Source organism: Dermacentor silvarum, chromosome 9 (genome assembly GCF_013339745.2).
Source record: "Dermacentor silvarum isolate Dsil-2018 chromosome 9, BIME_Dsil_1.4, whole genome shotgun sequence".
Taxonomy (NCBI): Eukaryota; Metazoa; Arthropoda; class Arachnida; order Ixodida; family Ixodidae; genus Dermacentor; species Dermacentor silvarum.
This window is the reverse complement of record NC_051162.1, coordinates 131,966,343-131,984,861: the sequence shown is the minus strand read 5'-3', so window position 1 is coordinate 131,984,861 and position 18,519 is coordinate 131,966,343. Positions and strand designations below refer to the sequence as shown.

The window sequence follows — 18,519 nt, the reverse complement described above, 5'->3', positions numbered from 1 at the left end:
GTGAGACTGAGTGTTTGGAATGTTGCAAGCTAATGCTGCCAAGAACAAGAAATGGTCCCTTTCATAGTAGGTTGCAATATTAAGTCCAAAGCAAAACACCTGAACTCAGTTGAATTAGCACGCTTTTTTTTTTTTTTTAACCAGGGCTGATGTGCTTTACCGTGAAAGTTGCTATTCAAACCAGCAAAGTTAAACATCAAGATAAACAGGCAAAACTTTCTCATTTCCAAAGAGACCCAAGTTTTGTGAAAGTTGGCTATAAGGTTATCAAATTCATTTTGGACTGTAGAGAAACTGAAAATACATGATTAGCTGATCCTTAGCTGACTTATTTGACAATGCATACCCCAGACTTCACCGCGTCTATTGCAGACAATACAGTGGCAGTTGCTGTTTGTTCTAGGAAGCACATGATGCCTAAACTATTCAAACTGAAGTGTAGTCAAAACCTGAGCCTGCTAGGATAGTGGAAGTTGCAATGCTGGCAGCGACAGCTCTTCCTCCGAAGGTGCTATTAGCACTTAAAAGTTGTCTGAAAGCGCAAAGCGTTGCTGTACACTATACATATATGTATGCATGCATGCATATAACATCTATATGCATAGGTCCTAGCACATTACACTAAAATGCAAGTGCAGAACCACATACACTTGCAAAATTTATCTAGTATATAGTGAGAGTTTCACAATCCATGCCTAAGAGCAGCTGCAGCCATGTAGAGCTTCACAAGTTTGTACAAACCCAGACAAAAAAGTAAACAGGGGTGCTTCCGTGTTTTTCTTTAAGTACAAAGAAAACTTCCTCATTACAACTCACATCAATCATTAAAACTACATCATCTGGCATAGTAGATGGTAACAGGAACAGTGCTTATTTTAAGAGTACATAAACCAGACGACAAACACAAGTGCTTCACCCCATGCTCTACATCCTGTTGTAGATGCTGTTTCTTTCATCACCTAAGCGTGCATATATCAACTCAAATTAGTGTTCCGCTGAAACAGCAGCATTTCAAACATGGGCTTAGACCACCTTGCAATTTTCGTTCAATCGTTAATGAACGATTGAACGGAAAACACTGAAGCATATGCTCGGCCTACATTTACCAGTGTGCATTCTTTTTGCCCGTCCCAACTAAGAGACGCAAAGGGAGAATCACCCAAAAGCCCAGCATGTATAAAGTGACCTGCCCACTTCTTGTGATGTTGCAGAAACAAAACACCATCTGCCACATTTCCACAAAGACTCATTCAAATACATGCTGAACAGTAAGCTGTTTCAAAGGAATGGCTAAAGCAATGCAAAAGCCTTAAAGGCCAACTGCAACAAACTCTCACTTTGGCTACTTTGATTACAAACGTAGTACTGAAGCAATCTTGGCAAATTTGCAATTATTAGAAGCTTTTAAACAGCACCTAAGCAGACAAAGCGTGCACCTTATGGTCAGTGCTATGACTAAGTCTCAGCACGTCGTGTCTGCCATTTTTCAGCAAACCGTGGGCAGCCACGGGCATTGCATAATCTCGGAAGTCATGTGACACTTCCAGTGCGTGGTAATGATGGCTTTTTTTTTTTTTACCGGTATCAAAAACGGACATTTTTGCTAGCTTTTCGTGACGCACCTACTTGTATATAAAACACGAATGTTTGCACCGAAGCTACTGTATATATCTTCACTGCAATTACACTTATGGGGTCCAAAATCTTGTTGCAGTTAGCCTTTAGAGGGTAGCACATGCAAACACTTTTCTTGCGCAGAAACACACTTCTAATTATGATGTGAAGCCTAGCCAAAATGAGTGATACATGCATGACAGCCTCTTGGCCAGGGTTTGTACAGAACATTGATTAAAATTCAAGGTCAAATCAACGATTTTAAGCATGATAAAGGTCAGAATCCGAGGGAGAAACAAATCTTATTTGTGCACACACATTGAAAAATATTGAAATATTCCTTCATAGCTGATATTTCTTGCAGCTAAGCAGCAGCTGCCGAGTTGGACAGACGCTTCAAGCTCTTCAGGCCATTTTTCTAAGTTGACTTTCCCATTGCAAAGACGTCAATCGCCTTCAGCCATGATGGTTAGCAGTGCCTGACCTCAGCCTAAGATACTCGTCATGCTAATGTCAAATGACTGAAACTTACTTTATTACTTTACGCCAGTTAATTCCAGAGCCTAGGGCTTGAAAATGGAGCCATGATGGCTGCGGTGTGAACCAACAAGCAAAATATCAAATTGGTTACACGGCTTAGTTGCTCGATCTGGCTTTGCCCAGCTCCCCGATGACAACGGTGATTTAAACAAGTCTGGGGTTGGTGGCTGTTGTCATGCCACGTTGCAATATTTTAGTGACACTCTCAGAATAAAATGCTATGATTGTTTCCCAACAGACAGTGACCATGGCATAAGCATTAGGATGAGTTTGGTACTTTGAATGTTCAAAAGTAGCCTCTAACCACAGTTTTCAAGGAATTCAAGGAGCACATTTATTTTCAAGATGTAAGGGCCCTTGAATCCCTTTTTCTAAATTCAAGGGTTTTCAAGGGGCTTCAAGGAAGTGTACGAACCCTGCTCACGGCACCTTGATTAGCTGTTAAGCACGTGCACCAGACAAGAGACAGATTCATGCTGCCATGCAAACGGCACCAGTACCAACAACAGCATCAAGAAACAATAAAAGAAAGCTAAAAAATGAAAGTGCTGGAGCCCTTAGACATACTCGCAACCTCATTATCACCTGCATAATACTTGAGCATCAGGGCCACATGCAATGGTGTTGTCTGGTTCAGGGAGCTACCTGAACCTTCAAGCAGACACTTAACGACATACCAAGAGCATGCTTTGCGTTGGACTACTGGGGATGTTTTAATGTATGGCGGATTCAGAAAGCGGTGCTTAATTTGTGCTCAACCGATGTTTTCAGAAGCTATTCAATCTACGAATATGTCAGCAACACCTACAAAGTATGCTCGTTAATCGTTGGTCTGCAAATGCATAGGTTGGCAGTGCCTATTGGCAGATATCGAGGACATTTTTAGGTTGGCAGTGCCTATTGGCAGATATCGAGGACATTTTTCCTGACTGTTGTTTTAGTGCAACAAAGCCACCAGCAACATGTGGTTTCCAAGGTGCTTTTATTTATGACTGTGCTACTGTCCTTTAGTTGTCACTGAAGCACTCGAATCATTGCACTGTCGTTACTGCTACTGTCTGGTACGATTGAAAAGCTTGTTGAATTATTCCAGTTGCTAAAAGCAAGTATCGCATCAGCAGCATCAAACATGCACTCCATGAAGTACAATGTTGGGAAACTGGTGTCTACATTTAAAAATGAAATGTCTGATTGGCTAGAAGTGCTGCAATGAAATTTCCAGCTTCTGGCTGAATTCTAGCATTAAATTGAGACTGAGTAGGCAGATGCAGGGAAGCCTGCCTTTAAAATAGCAAGCTGAAAGTGCTAACTGTAAATCCACTTTGGACCGAGCACTGCAAGATGAACTGACGTGCGATGCAGCGAAAAAAATAAATCCAGCCTTACTGCAGACTAACCAGTGGAAATTCCCATCAAATTAAATTCCCAAGAAACAGGATAACGCACTGTGGTCATATAAAGGATTCCTTTTGGAATTATCACTCTGACAGTTCTCTCCACTTAGGCTGTGGTTTATACAGCAATGTGCATCGCATACACCACAACTTTGTTCTCTCTTTTGAAATAGAAGAAAATTATGCACATAAAAGATCTCAGAATAACACAGCCACAAGAATTTTGCTGTATTATAATTCTGCCAGAATGGACAAGAATGCTACATTGTATTAAAACAAAAATTGGCAGCAAGTCCATTATCTTTTAACGATGTAGTGACACGAACACACAAGACTGCCAAGGCAGGGCGTTACGACACTTTTCGGTGCTACAGCTTACAAAGCCGTCACCAACAAGGTAAGCTGTTAGTTGGTGCTTATCGACAGGCAGTGGCAGTGTCATTGACAACAGCAAGGATATCCTGGGACACGTTTTACTAAAGAGTACAACAACATGAGAAGGCATGAAAGAACAGAATATTGCGATTGCATGGGAAAAGTAGAAGAATCAACAGATGTGAGGACAAGCTTGCAAGTTAGCAAAAAAAAAAAAAAAAGATGCATAGCAGGAGTGAAAAAAAAGAAAAACAAAAAAGGAAAACAAAATGCACGCTCAGACGACGACGAGGAATACTCGAGGCACAGCACAAGCACTGCATGCACGTGATGCAGAGACCACGCCTAATGGCTCGGGCACGTGGCTGGCCATCCGGGTGACATGATCGGCGTACGGGCAGCCGCCGACTCACCAGGGGGGCGGCGGCCGCCGATCCCAGTCAAACGGCGGCTCGTCCGGGTACCTGCATTGCCCATGGGACCGAGCGCTCTACCGAGATGCCAGACATGCACTGCACGCTATATGGTGTGTGTCACACTCTTGACTAAACGCTTTTGAAAGCAATGCATCATCTGTCCTTATCCCTTCCTGTGGGAGCATGACTTGTTCGCATGTACTGGCTCATTTTGAATGCCAGTACAGTGGACTTCCGTTAATTCGACTCCGGTTAATTAAATTTTTCTGTTAATTTTATCCTGACCGAAGGTCCCGGCTGGCACCCATGCATTTCTATGAGCCCAAACTTTCGTTGCTTCAATCCTGAAATTGGCCTTTAGCAGATAATTCAAACTTGACCAGTCAGCATGCACTAGCGTGACCCCTACGGTGGCACTAATAGTGATTCCTTCAGTGACCACGTCTCGGTGAAGCTTAGCGAACAGTGAATGCATTGAACACAAGTCATTTCCGATCAAAAACACCTATTTCCTGCCTGCTTTAGGAATATTTTAAGCCTTAACCAGTTGCTCACAAGACAGTTTTAGTTTCACGTACGTAGAAGCGCTACGTACGTGAACATCTTGCGGGACTGAAATGCACATACGCCCGAACATAGGGAGCCCCGTCGCCTCTCATGTACGTACATGAAATCTGTTCCCTTGCGCTGCGCACCCCACATACACAATAGGCTCAGATAGCTACCAGGCAGAGAACGTAGCACAAGATAGCACGAACACATAGTTCACGAGGTGCGAGAATTGAGCGTTGGCTCCGATTCCCCACTCATTTTGAATGAACTTAGCTGGAGTAGCGTTCATGTCTGCTGGTAGAGGACGCCTGTACAAATACAGAAGCAACAATATAAATGTCTGCAAGGCCTCCACCCAAAGACTGCTGCATACGTGAAACTATAAGCGCCCCACGCATGCGGCGTGTAGCGCACACGGAACTCCCACGTTTGCATGTGCAAAGCTTCTGCGTACATGAAACAAAACCTGTCTAATGTCTGATTATGGTATTTACCAGATTCTGATGCGGGCCTTTTTTTGTTCCTAGAAAGTTGGACCGAAAATTGCCTGCACTGTGCAGTCAGATACAAAACCAAAACTGCGTTCGTATGCTTCACCGCACAACACGGCTGTATCGCAGAGAAGCCAACGTCAACAACTGTGCGGCAAAGCTGACCTTAGGAAATTGGCCGAAAATTGCACCCTTGCCAATTTTTCTTGCTATAAAATCGAGTGCACGTTAGATTTATACTTCGTTTAGGAGCTTTGATGTTAGCTCTTAGTTTTATAGTTTGGACAAGTAGAAAGCAGGCACCCGTTTGATTTGGGGGCGTGATAAGAATAGGCAAGTACTGCCAAATAATTTAGCGGGGTCTTCGCGTCTTTTCTGTACCTTGTTTAATTTGACAAATCGGATAATTCGATCAATTTCGTTGGTACCGTCAGGGCTGAATTAAGGGAAGTCAAGTGTAATTAAGCAGGCTTGAATTCACTATTTTAATGGAACACAGGGTTTCATCTTTGACTCAAAAGAGATGTTTTTTTTTATTGCAATAGCGAAGTGCCAATGGCACATGGCAGTACTTTCCCACTGTTCTGATATAAGGGCCCATACGTCACGTATACTCGCGAAATTCTTATTCGGGCTCGCGATAGAACCAAAAGGCATTGCTTGAGTATTTCTTTTTTTCCAATTTGTCACTGGCACATAAAGGGATTCTAACATTAAGACATCCCCCAATGTAGGTGTGCAGTGTAGCGGACATATCCCAGAGTCTCATTGCTGCAGTCACCTGCATTTTTATTTCAACCGCTGCCTTGTAATTCACTAAAACATTTTAAAAATTGTTGGTCTGCATTGTTCAATAAAGCACTTATCATCTATGCTTAACTGCTTTTTATAGAAAAAGCAAAAAGCCACCACGATGTGAATCTTGCTCATCTGAGAAGTGAGCCACTTTAGAAATACGGACTGATTTCACTGCCTATAAATAAAAAAAAATCCAGATGAATCAAACAACCATGCCAAGTAGTTATCAGGAATGCTGACCAAAAAATGCAATCTTGTTGCAAAATTAACAGTGAAGACAAAGCAGCAGTAAGTGCTAAATCTGTAGACTTTTAAGGTTATCATGAAAATACATCTCACTGTACATTAATAGATCACTTAGTATGTAGCGTTTCTGCAGCTATACTAAATAAACACCAAAAAAAAAAAAAACTGCAAACTGCTCAAAGCCTGTCCTTGTGAGTATTTTAGCAGTGCATTCTGCATTGCCAACATTGGCTAATGCTTCATGCTGTGGCGCCATCTGAAAGATGGAAATCAAAGCCTTTTCGTGGCAACTGTGGCGTTCATTGTTTGGCTTAGCAACGTCACAACGAAGAACCAGTCTCAAGGTCAACGGAAAACCATTGGCAATACACTGTCCTTCAAACGAGACAGAACTAAGCAAAAGCAGGATTTACTAATTATTTTTTCCAGTTTTTATGAAGAGCAAGTAGCAAGGACAAATTCATGTTGAAGAGGGTGCCACCTAGTCGTCACACCAGGTGCTCAAGCCACACAAAGCCTACAATGCTAAATCAAAAAGGTAACAAGCCTACGTAACCCACGGAAGCTTTTGAGTGCTTTCCAAATGTATATATTACAGCACATGTAGAGGTTTTGTGTACGCTAAACTGAAGTTGTCCAGTGCCAACAATGATCACGCGACTCGTTTTAACACGCCACTGCTGCCACAAAGGATGCTAGTATTTCCAGTTATGAGACGATTGAATGGCAATTACAGCAAGGAGCATAGAGTTAGTTTTATTTATCTTCTTTTTAAATATTATTTCCTTCCATGAAAAATTGCCTGAAGCCATAGGATTGAGGGGTAATGGGGCTACTAATTATCGATGAAGTATTGATGAATAAGGTGCAGGCAGGGACGTGTAACCTGCACTGGTTGAGAAGACATCATCGAACTCATGGCATGACAAACTGAGCCCTGATAAGGACTTATCGCATTATCTCAAGTAATTACACATCCCCAAAACATTGCCCACTGACCTTTTCTCACCAAATACAGAACGCTTGACCACCCCAAAGCAGCCCCACAGACAATGCAGAGTCCCATTTTACTGTGCACATTCGCTGCGGTGACTTCGATGTCCCAGTAGTCGGCGTTTTATTGTATGCCTGTCTACATTTTACACAAAAGCATGTACTATCTGCCAGTGACATGTACAGTAGACTCATGTTCATTCAACTTCGGATAACTGGAATTTTTGCTTCATTCGAATGCACTGGAAAGCCCCGGTGGAAAACCATACATTACCATGAAAGGAAAGTTGGTTTAAGTACTAACTCGAAAATATGCCGCTTCGCTTCGCTTGACCCCCACTGGTGCCCCCTGATGTGCCACACAGGGCACATCAGGGGGCACCAGTGCCCTGTGTGGCTTGAAATGCCCTAAATGCTTGAAAACAGAAGAAATTCTGCAAATGATGCTGAATGACACTTTGTGCTTCCCTAGGCGCAAGGCTGTTACATAGTTATCTTTATCTTTTAGTGGCTCACAATCCTGCCCGTGAAGCCATTCATTCACCCTTGTTTTATGTTTTGTCACACTGAACACGTCGGTGCTCCTTGTTTAATAATGGTTGAGTGGCGCTTTAAAAGCAAGAAACAAAAAGCCATTAACGACGAATTCATGCAATAGAAGAGATTTTAATTTATTAATTTTGACGCCATTTGTCAACTTGACCTTTCGGATAATTTGACCAAATCTTGTGGTACCGCAAGGGTTGAATGAATTGCGGTGGACTGCAGCAGTAAGAACGTCTGTTTATCCGTGTAAACATTTACGAAGCATGTCAGCTCTTGGCGACTCTTATTACGCGTTCACACTTCACTTGCGAGCTCTTCATGCTTTTACATTTCTGATCAATCTTATGTTTGCTAATGGGGCAGGCAATACTTGGTATATTACAGTAATCTATATAAAACTGATCTCAATGGCTTCTTTCTAGAGACTCATCCATCACAAAGCAATAAAGTCAACCTTTACAGGAGTTCTACGTCGAGTGTTCTCAGGTACAGCAGACACCTTTTCAGATGAACCCCCTAACAGTGCGGGGACTTTGTTAAGTTGCCTATGAATTGAGTACACTTCTATTAAACTGAAGTTCTGAAAGGATAAACAGTTACAATTCACATAAAAGGAAGTAAACTGTACTTTAGCATCAAAACCACAATGTCGCTCGCATTGGCATTCCACCCAAGGTTTCCTTGAATTCAACTAAACACATTACCAATGTGACAATGACTACTGACATCGTTATACTGGCAGTATAGATTCTGAATGTGCCAACACTGTTTTATTGTACATTGAAAAAATTTCACACATTGAAATTGGGCATTGTTCGAAAGGTGCCATCCTATTACGAGTTGGAAAAGCATTCATTCTAGTGCTATTTCTTGTTCTACATGCTAGTTGGTCTGCCATACTTAGATGTTTAACTGAAGACGCAGATAATACATATGGCAGCGCATTATTCCTGTTAAATTATGGTAGTATCCAATGCATCTCTCACTCTCATAAGAAACATCAAGCAAAATAAACCGCAGCCTAATATTAATCAAGTTCTCAAGTGAAAAAGTCATCACACAAATTAAACTGTGGCTGTTGACCGCATTTTTAAACTAGGTCATTTCAGGGCCCATACAGGCTCTCTTCTGTTCACATGAAGCAAACAAGGCCCTGTATATAACAAGTGATGATGTAGTTACTGTGTAAACATTGATGCATGTTCTCTTTCACTCCGCTGATGGCATCTAGTACCAGACAACATGACCAGACTGGAGCAGACAGATTTTCGCTGAACCTGTGCTTATGGAACGAAGAAAATGACTTGCAAGTAGCGAGCGAGGCTTCCCTTAGTTCCATGGCTGCAACGACAGTTTGTGTGGCAAGTCAAACAACAGCATCCATCTAAAAGTTCAAATGTTCTGTTTATTAATGTCTCGTATAAAGCAATGATGGTTGTGATACTTGCCGATACAATTCCGTGGAATCATAACAGAAACATAAAAGATACGGCGAGCAGGTAAAGTTAGCAGTGACAGAGGCCGCTTCAGATATAAGTTTAACGCAGGATTGGGACCTCTCAAGGAAGCAACTCGTAAAACTGGAATGATCAAGAAAAAGAAAGAAAAAAGGGGGGAAAAAACACAGAAAAAAAAAAATTCGGCGATGCCAATGCACAGCGGCCGTTCTGGGGGCAGCTGCAGGCTCACATGTGTGGTGGAAGCGGGCGAGGTCTCCACTCCGGCGGGGGCGGCCGAGGCCCTCCACGCATGGGGCCCCCCCAAGGGGGAGGGGGTCCCCACTCAGGCATGTCCCAACCGCCCGGTGGGGGCATTGGGCGTCCTCTCATCCCTCCACGAGGCTCGCCCTGCATGGCGCACAGCCCGCATGCGCTGCCATCATCATCCTACGACACTCTTCTGGGTCTGCCAGGCCACAAGGAGAAGACGTACAATTCCTCAAAGAAAAAACTCATCTACAAAGCTGCCAGCCTTAGAATTTAAAGATTGCTACAGTCGAAGCCATAAAGTACTTAAAGTTGGTGAGAAACACTAGCACTTGTTATATTACTCAAGAAGTCACCTGTTCATAAAAAAAGTCACTTTTGTTCAACGTCACTGATATAAAGCAGGCACTCTGCTTTATAGTTGTAGCTAGAATGATCAGCACTGCAGATAAACAAGTATTTATTATGCTTATTTGTGAAATATTCATGTAATGGCAGATGAGATTTCAGATGTTTTTATGGAGTGGACAACAGTCCGCTAAGTAGGACCGAAAAAAACAAGCGAATCCAAACAATCAGGCTCGGATAAATCGGTCAGCAACTATTGTACAGTCGCTGACTGATTATTCAGAAACCGTTAATTCGGACATGCTTGATTATTCGGACAACTTCGAAGCATAGAATTAATGTATAAGGACAACCAAAGTGAATTAGAATTAGAATAACGCTGAATATGACAAGGTGTCAAGAAAGAAGTTGGAGTAGAGACATTTGCAAGTACTGTCGTACATCTGTATTTAAAAACATGCTACAGCGGGCACTGTCTTCCACATTACTCACTTTGGCAAAACTCGTGGCGAATTCGGCTAATCACACTGGTGTGCACCTGGGCATTCTTTCATCCAATCATCGTCGTCCTAGTGCGCACCGGTGCAATTTGCTGAATTCGCCATTACAAACACACATAATCTCTGACTGGTTTTGTCGCTATGCTCACCCGCATCGGGGGGAAACCCCTTGGTGGACGGCGTTGCATGGGGCCCCCTCTCGGAGGTCCGCCCATCCATGGTGGTGGGGGGCCGCCGCCCCGATGAGGTCCCGGAGGCCACGGCTCACCGTCTTCAAAGCCATCCCACTGATCCTCGGCGAATACATCCTGCAGCGTAGAGCCCAACAGGCATCTCACTGACTGCTCTGTGTGCCCAAACACAGGTATGAAAGACACTCATGACTATTATGACTCATGAGCACGGTGTAAGATATATATACTCTTTAGGCGGGGACGCTCGCGAGACTCGATCGACCAGATAAAGTAGCAAAGGCGCGCGCCGATCGGCCCGGTGACAACAGTGGATACCTATCTTCAACTTCAACACAGATAACTTCAACACAGAAAATGTTTTATTGGTTTAGTCTCCCGTTGGTATAGCAACCGGCGCTTGGTGGGTAATCCGAAATGATTGAGTGACGCGCAAAAGTAGGTCCCCAAGGAGAGGGGAGAACGTGGAGGAGAGGGCATGAGCGCCTTCCTCGTCTGTGCAAGCTCTCACCTGCATTTGAACTGAAGTTGCATCGCTCAGCCGATAGGTATCCGCTGCCGTCACCGGCCCGATCGGCGCGCGCCAATGCTACTTTATCTGGTCGATCGCGTCTAGCAAGCAAGCCGAGTAGTGTCCCCACCTAAAGAGTATATATCTTACACCGTGCTCATGAGTCACGACTCTCCAGGTGCATTCCAACCCGTCACAATCAAGTGACACTTTTGAATATCATCAGCGTATATTTATGTCCACTGCAGGACGACGGCCTCTCCCTGCTATCTCCAATTACCCCCGTCTTGCTATATTTGAATATGACCCATGACAAACACACGCTATACTAACTTTCAGTTACACTCATGACTTTCAACTGTAGTCATTAATTAGTTAGGACAAGCTGTCAACCCATGCCATATAAATTAGTGGAAATTACAACCCAACAAAGAAACACGCGCACATGTGTCCCACAACAATTCTCAACCTTCTCACATTCACTTCTCTTGAAAACTGTAGGCCCAGCATGCATTCGTATTAGCAGCACTAACTCGAGCGACCACAAAAGAGGCGAAGTGGATGGGACAAGAGCTGGACATCAACAGCTTTTATAAGACAGCTACAGATACGTGCACAGGCACAAACATTATGCACAAACAAAGGTGAATATGCACCTGGCTTAACAATATGTGAAAAAACAGGATATCATATGTTGTGAGCAGAACCCAGACCAAAAAGCCCTAACGAAAAAAAAATAACAAGAGATCACCACATGGTGCCCCCTCCACTCACACAACCGTCATGGTTTCTGTAGATAGCTAGAGCTTCAAACATTTGCCTGCTCGCCTAATCTTTTCCCCATGGGCAAGTGCACGTGTGGCAGTAAAGTCTAGAGTGCATCGGCCTTAGTGAGAATGATCTGACCCTGCTATACCTGCACTTAACTCATCTTTCTGTTTATCATCTTGTTTGCGCTGGAAACATGAATGCAAACAAACTAGCCAAAGTGAATATTGCATGTGCTCTGCACAAGCTACAATACTTCATAGGAGTGTGCGAATACCAAACACACTTAAACCACGATGTAACAAAGTCTGTAAAATCGGCAATTTACTTCGTTATATTAAAAATTTGTTGCAGTGAAATTTGACATTTGTTGCAAATAAGTACAGTTGCCAACGAATTTTTCTTACACCCATAAGAGGCCATAATATTTCTCAAATTATCAGACAATCGGAAAAAAGCAACTTTGAATCACACACAAAAAAAAAATTCGTTAAATTTGAGAGTAGGCAACAAAAATACCATTTTATGCCGTGTCGACGGCATATACTTCACATCGGCGGTAAGAGGCGAAGCCAGCCACGCTTTTGAGTCCACTCCAGCCCCACGGCTGATGTCGCCCCGCCTTGGGGCGACGCTATAATGAAAAGCGTCGGCCGCAGGAAGCGAATGCTTCGTCTGCCTCCTGCTTCAACGCGTCTTTGAAAGTCGAGATTACGCAGGAAGACAGCGCACACAATCCTACACTATCTTGGCACGCCCACCCTTTGCACACGCGGCAGATTACCTCAAAAACAGGGCGCACACGCTGACAGCCATGCACAGCCGCACCATGCCAGGAAAAGAGGCGCGCCAACCCCTCCCCCCTTTCACGCATGCTTGATCGCATTACTACGAGCTCGTTCCCATCCCCTCTACCTCTTTGCTATCTACAGCCGCCATTCCTCTCGGCTCACCCTCACACGCTTTCACTCGCTCCCAAAGCATACAGCGTGCGGGTAGAGCACGAAAGGATCTTATTGAATTTAATCCACGGTAGTGGCATCAGGACCACATAATAAAAGAACACCTCTGGTCACGTAACCGCTAAACGAGAGTCATGCAATTACTGCAATAATCAAAATGCGTTTGTCGTAATAGAAAGTACAACGCTATATGATATGAGTGCATGCTTACGATTCTTTTTTCTATTGCTGAGTGATGTTCACGCACCCCGGAAATCACGTTTCATGGAATCGGAGAGATTGCGAAGTAATGCATGGCGACAAGTCACTAGAGCACAGCGTTCTTGTCTTGCTGCTACCACTTCATTTGTTTAAAAGAACGTAAAATGCTTTTTGTGATGTACTTGATGCACTAAGCGATAATAAAATTGATACACTTGTGGCACCTGGAGGGTGCAACAATCGCACTTCGCGTGCTTGACACTGGCAGTCACTGAACAGGGCGCACACGCTGACAGCCATGCACAGCCGCACCATGCCAGGAAAAGAGGCGCGCCAACCCCCCCCCCCCCTTTCACGCATGCTTGATCGCATTACTACGAGCTCGTTCCCATCCCCTCTACCTCTTTGCTATCTACAGCCGCCATTCCTCTCGGCTCACCCTCACACGCTTTCACTCGCTCCCAAAGCATACACCGTGCGGGTAGAGCACGAAAGGATCTTATTGAATTTAATCCACGGTAGTGGCATCAGGACCACATAATAAAAGAACACCTCTGGTCACGTAACCGCGAAACGAGAGTCATGCAATTACTGCAATAATCAAAATGCGTTTGTCGTAATAGAAAGTACAACGCTATATGATATGAGTCATGCTTACGATTCTTTTTTCTACTGCTGAGTGATGTTCACGCACCCCGGAAATCACGTTTCAAGGAATCGGAGAGATTGCGAAGTAATGCATCGCGACAAGTCACTAGAGCACAGCGTTCTTGTCTTGCTGCTACCACTTCATTTGTTTAAAAGAACGTAAAATGCTTTTTGTGATGTACTTGATGCACTAAGCGATAATAAAATTGATACACTTGTGGCACCTGGAGGGTGCAACAATCGCACTTCGCGTGCTCGACACTGGCAGTCACTGATCTAACTACAGCACAACGACAACAACGCAAGGCTAAATTCTTTTGTACACCATCAAAAAATGCAAATTAGCATTTACGACTGTGTTGCAACCATGAAAGAAACGGTCTTGTAGAGCCTAGCGGATGACGCACAGCTCAATCCGCACTATCTGGAGTTCAGCCAGTGCCCACCAGGCAGAGAGACTCTCATCTCGCGGCCAACCCGTACTACATTACTACAACCCTTACTTTGCCTGATGGGTCATGCAAGATTGATTATATTTTTTTTTATGCTAGAATTTTAAAGAAAGCTTTAAATGTGGCGACTTTCTGCACTTCTTAAGCAATTCTTCTTTTTGGGGTTTTACGTGCCAAAACCAGTTCTGCTTATGAGGCACACCGTAGTGGAGGGCTCCGGATTAATTTTGACTACCTGGGGTTTTTAAAGGGATACGGACACAAAAGTTAGAGGGTGGTTTTTTGCGCCGGAACAAAGGTTTAACTGTTGAAAATGACGAATACAACAAGCTGCGTTGAAAAAAAAGAACGAGAAACATCTTTTCTTTTGCGAATTTCTGTTGCACCTTGCCTCCAAGCGTCCGCCGGAGAAGCTGAAATTTGACGTCGTAACACCCACCCGGCCGAGGTCAGCCCACAGCTGTCGCAGTGTTTACAGGGGTGTCGGTCCCTTGCAGCGTTTGTTTAACCCCTTTCGGCAATCTTAGCGTGCGGTCAGTCTGAAACACTATCCCCGTCGGCGTTTCACGTAGGTGGTGCGTCTTGCATGAGGCTTCCCGTGGTCGTCGCTCGGTATTGACGCGTTCGTCGCGGCAGAAGGAAATGCACAGACATTGCTGTTATACCAGCATTATCGGTCGTGACACGCCGTCGCACACATTTCCCTGAGACGAGAAGGTGCGTAAACTTTGGATACCTGCCTATTAGAGAGCTTTGGCTTGTCCAGTAATCGGGTAAACTTGGGCGTTGGGGCGTTCGGGCAGAACCGTAAACGTGAGCGGCCTGTATGGTACTGCCACCTGGTAGCACAGAGCTCAAACAGACAAAAACAGCTAATATTCCAGTAACCAAGTGTATTCTACTGCGCTGCTGGCATCGAGTTAATGGCTGCTGGTGTAAATTTTCGGCAGCAGCACGATTACGCCACTGCCGAAAATTTACACCAGGAAATGACAAATTATTATTGCATGAAGCCCAAACTGCATGAGAGCGATTTTGTACATGACGGCGAGGAGCGACGGCTTCGAGCGACAAAACGGGCCGTCGCGCAAACAGATGGCTTGTTTTTGTCGCTCGATCGCTGGGTTCTGCAAATCTAGAATTCGTTGCTCGTCGCCCAGAAGTGCTGTGAGCGACTAGCCAATAGCGCGAAGCCAGAACTGGATATACATCAGTCAAGTATTACCAATTGTCGCACGGAACGAGCAAACAACTAGATTTTGATACGTGCAAGGATAATAACGTCGTGCAAGACCTTTAGAAATATTTATGCTGCTCTTTACACTAAAACACATCAACTTAAATTAATAAAGCACGCGTCACACCAGTTTCGGCAAGTACCGTATTTACACGATTGTAGGTCGACCCATTTTTTCAAATTTGGCAATCCAATGTTGGGGGGTCGACTTAGAATCGAAACCGAACCGTGTACCGCTAGTAACGGCAAGAGAAATGAGAAATCAGGGGCGCTACGGCGTGGTTACAACTTTGCACCTACGCTTTTATGGTTATGGTAGAAGCGTAGCGTAATAATTTACTGTATTGCATACATTTTGATTGCGCGCACAAATGAGCGCACGGCTCTTGTGGGAGCATCGATTATGGAAGAGCCGCCGTTTAGGGGGTATTGGTAGATGGCGGAAGAGCCGCCGTTAGGGGGGTACTGGTAGTTGGCAGAAGAGCCGTCGTTTGGGGGGTATTAGTAGTTGGCGGAAGAGCTTTTCTTTGAGATACGATTGTTTTCGACGGCCGCGCGCATCTGTCACTTCTGCTGTTGTGCTGAATCGTCGCGCCTGTCATGAGTGCCAAGAACTTTCAGCGCTCGTTCTCAACAGCGTCCGTGTGCATTGCGAATGCTCCATGTTGAGGAAACTAACAACTGCGCATCGGGACGCAAGTCTGGAGTCAGTGAACGTGTGGTGTGGCAGTGGCGGCTTCAGCGCGAGAAAATTTGACCTCTCTGGCTACTGTGTGCGGGTGGGTCCTCTCTGCGTGGGGGGCTGTACCGCGCGATGTCGTGGTGCGGTCGTTCGCGAAGTGTGGACTCACTTTTGATGACGACGTACTGTGGGACCGCAGCAGCTATGACGGCAGCAGTACCAGTGAGGTCAACTCTAGTGACGATGAGTAGTCTTAGCAACGCCATCAATAAATTTCCCTTGTGTGAAATGCGTGTGGTTTTTCTCCCCCCCCCCCCCCCCACACACACACACATTTTTTTTTTCTTTTGAGACATGCAATTTTGGGGGGGGTCGACCTACATTCGAGTCGACTTACAATCGTGTAAATACGGTATTTGCTGCCCTCATACCGGCAACACCGGGGAGACGTCGCTCAAAGTTGTCGCTCGTCTCGTCGATCGCATGCGATACGACTTGTAGGCGACGAGCGAACGCGACAGCCATCTCCACCACGTCCCTTGTCGCTGTCACGCGCAAGATCGCGTGCATGCGGCTTATACTTAAGTGTCTGGTGCAGAGCGCAATCTTCGCGCTACGGTTTCGCGAAAACTTGACCGGCACTTCCACGGCTGCCTACTCTTATTCGTCGCTTGACGCCGAAGGCTCGTAACCGTAAGCGGTAATATTTCTTGCCAAGTTGGAATTGTCCTCGTCTTCAGACGTGTACTCATCGCTGGTAGACGCACCAGAACTCAAATCCATGCTGGCGATGGCGGCGTTGGAACGCTTCGAATGACCGCGGCCGGTCGGCTAGCTATCCGACGAGGGTGTTGTGACGTCACGCCTTCCAACTCCCGCAGGTCGGGCGGCGAGTCGAAGGGCTCACAAAAACGCCAAAAATAAAGCCATCGGCTCAAAAATGAGCTAAGCGACTACTTCTTTTCGGTGCAATCACACACTGAGGATTCATTTTCAGCATTTTTGTAAAATTTTCAGATTTTGTGTCCGTATCCCTTTAAAAATTAATTAAACAGGTGGGCGAAATTGGCTAATTGATTCCGTTTTCTGGTGCAGCCAAGACAGGAAGCGATAGCTGCAGCTAAATGGCACGAACAAGCATAAGGCACTTGCCTGCCCTGGTCGTGGGGGGCTCCTGACCGGCAGGGGTCCCCCCGGGCCACGTCGCCCGCGCATGTCACCCTCGTTCATCTCAGACTCTGGACGGGGTGGTCGTTCGGGCTCAGCCTCCGGATCACCCTTGCCGTGCGGGGGCAGCTCTCCTTCAGGCATGTCTCGCTTGAGATCCTTGCGTTCTGGGTCAAACGGTGGTTGCTGACGTGGAGGGCCCGGCTGGGGCTCAAAATCCTGCAGGAAGGGTGCAGCACGGTCACCAGACAACCACACGCACTAATGCAGTGAAAACGGCTTATTTAAGGGCTCATTCTTTCAAAAACAAAAGCTGTCCGACAACTTTTTTGACACAATATGCTTCAATAACATAATTAGAACACAGAAATGACTGCAAACAAAATCCAATTCCATAAAAGCAATGATGATAGAATGTCTACTGCCACCTATTACGTGAAATAAAAAAATTGTTTTGGCTGCACGCAACATGCCATTCAGAAAGTGGCAAAATACCCAACAGAACGGGCTCATCATAAGTAAAAAAAATATCAATCATAAAAAGCAGAGGTTGTCAAGATCCCTTTTGGGGTTGAAACTTTCAAGTAGTACTGACACATGTTTTCAAAGTTATGAAAATCCCACCACACACTTGGGACACTAAAGCTGGTCTCGAAATGCCAGACCTCTCGTCATCTACATTATCATGACATCACGACCTGCTTTCTAGAAACAAGTATTACAGTCTAACTCAGATATATCGAACCTGAAGGGGATCTCAAGAAAGTTCGATATAAAGGTAATTCGATATATAAAATAAAAATGGTATACAAACTTTTTCAAGGGCATTTTACTGCTGTTTGTTATGTACAATAATTCGTTATATTTGGGTTCGATATATCCGAGTCCAACTGTATAGCAATTTAAAGGGCCCCTGACCAGGTTAGGGCCTTGCAAACAGACAAGTGTGGCGCAAAGATCAAGCGGAAGCAATCGGGTCTATGAAGTACTATCAAGTGGCTGCAGGGCATGAAAATAGCTGAAATTTCAAATGGAAGCCAGCATGCCCCTTCTCTCGAGGGAGCCCCGCTAACTTCCAGACAGTCAAGGTCACATGCACAAATACCTCATGTAGGATGCACTGCTCGCAACGTCACAGAATATGGCACATAACCTTAGTAAATTGTCAAATGCAGAATGCG

At 44.9% G+C, this 18,519-nt stretch overlaps 1 protein-coding gene across 43 annotated transcripts in view; it reads right to left on the bottom strand.

Moving 5' to 3' along the window:
- The window catches only part of LOC119464352 (YLP motif-containing protein 1-like), a 56,536-nt gene that overhangs the window by 12,606 nt on the left and 25,411 nt on the right, over positions 1–18,519 (bottom strand). For 42 of the 43 annotated variants that reach the window (XM_049656140.1, XM_049656145.1, XM_049656143.1 and 39 more), the window contains 4 exons: positions 17,324–17,557; positions 10,669–10,827; positions 9,655–9,812; positions 4,337–4,387 (listed from right to left, as the gene is read on the bottom strand). In XM_049656140.1, the coding sequence (XP_049512097.1) occupies positions 4,337–4,387; positions 9,655–9,812; positions 10,669–10,827; positions 17,324–17,557 (602 nt within the window). The remainder of the gene's footprint in view (positions 1–4,336; positions 4,388–9,654; positions 9,813–10,668; positions 10,828–17,323; positions 17,558–18,519) is intronic. The other variant, XM_049656144.1, reaches the window with a different exon arrangement.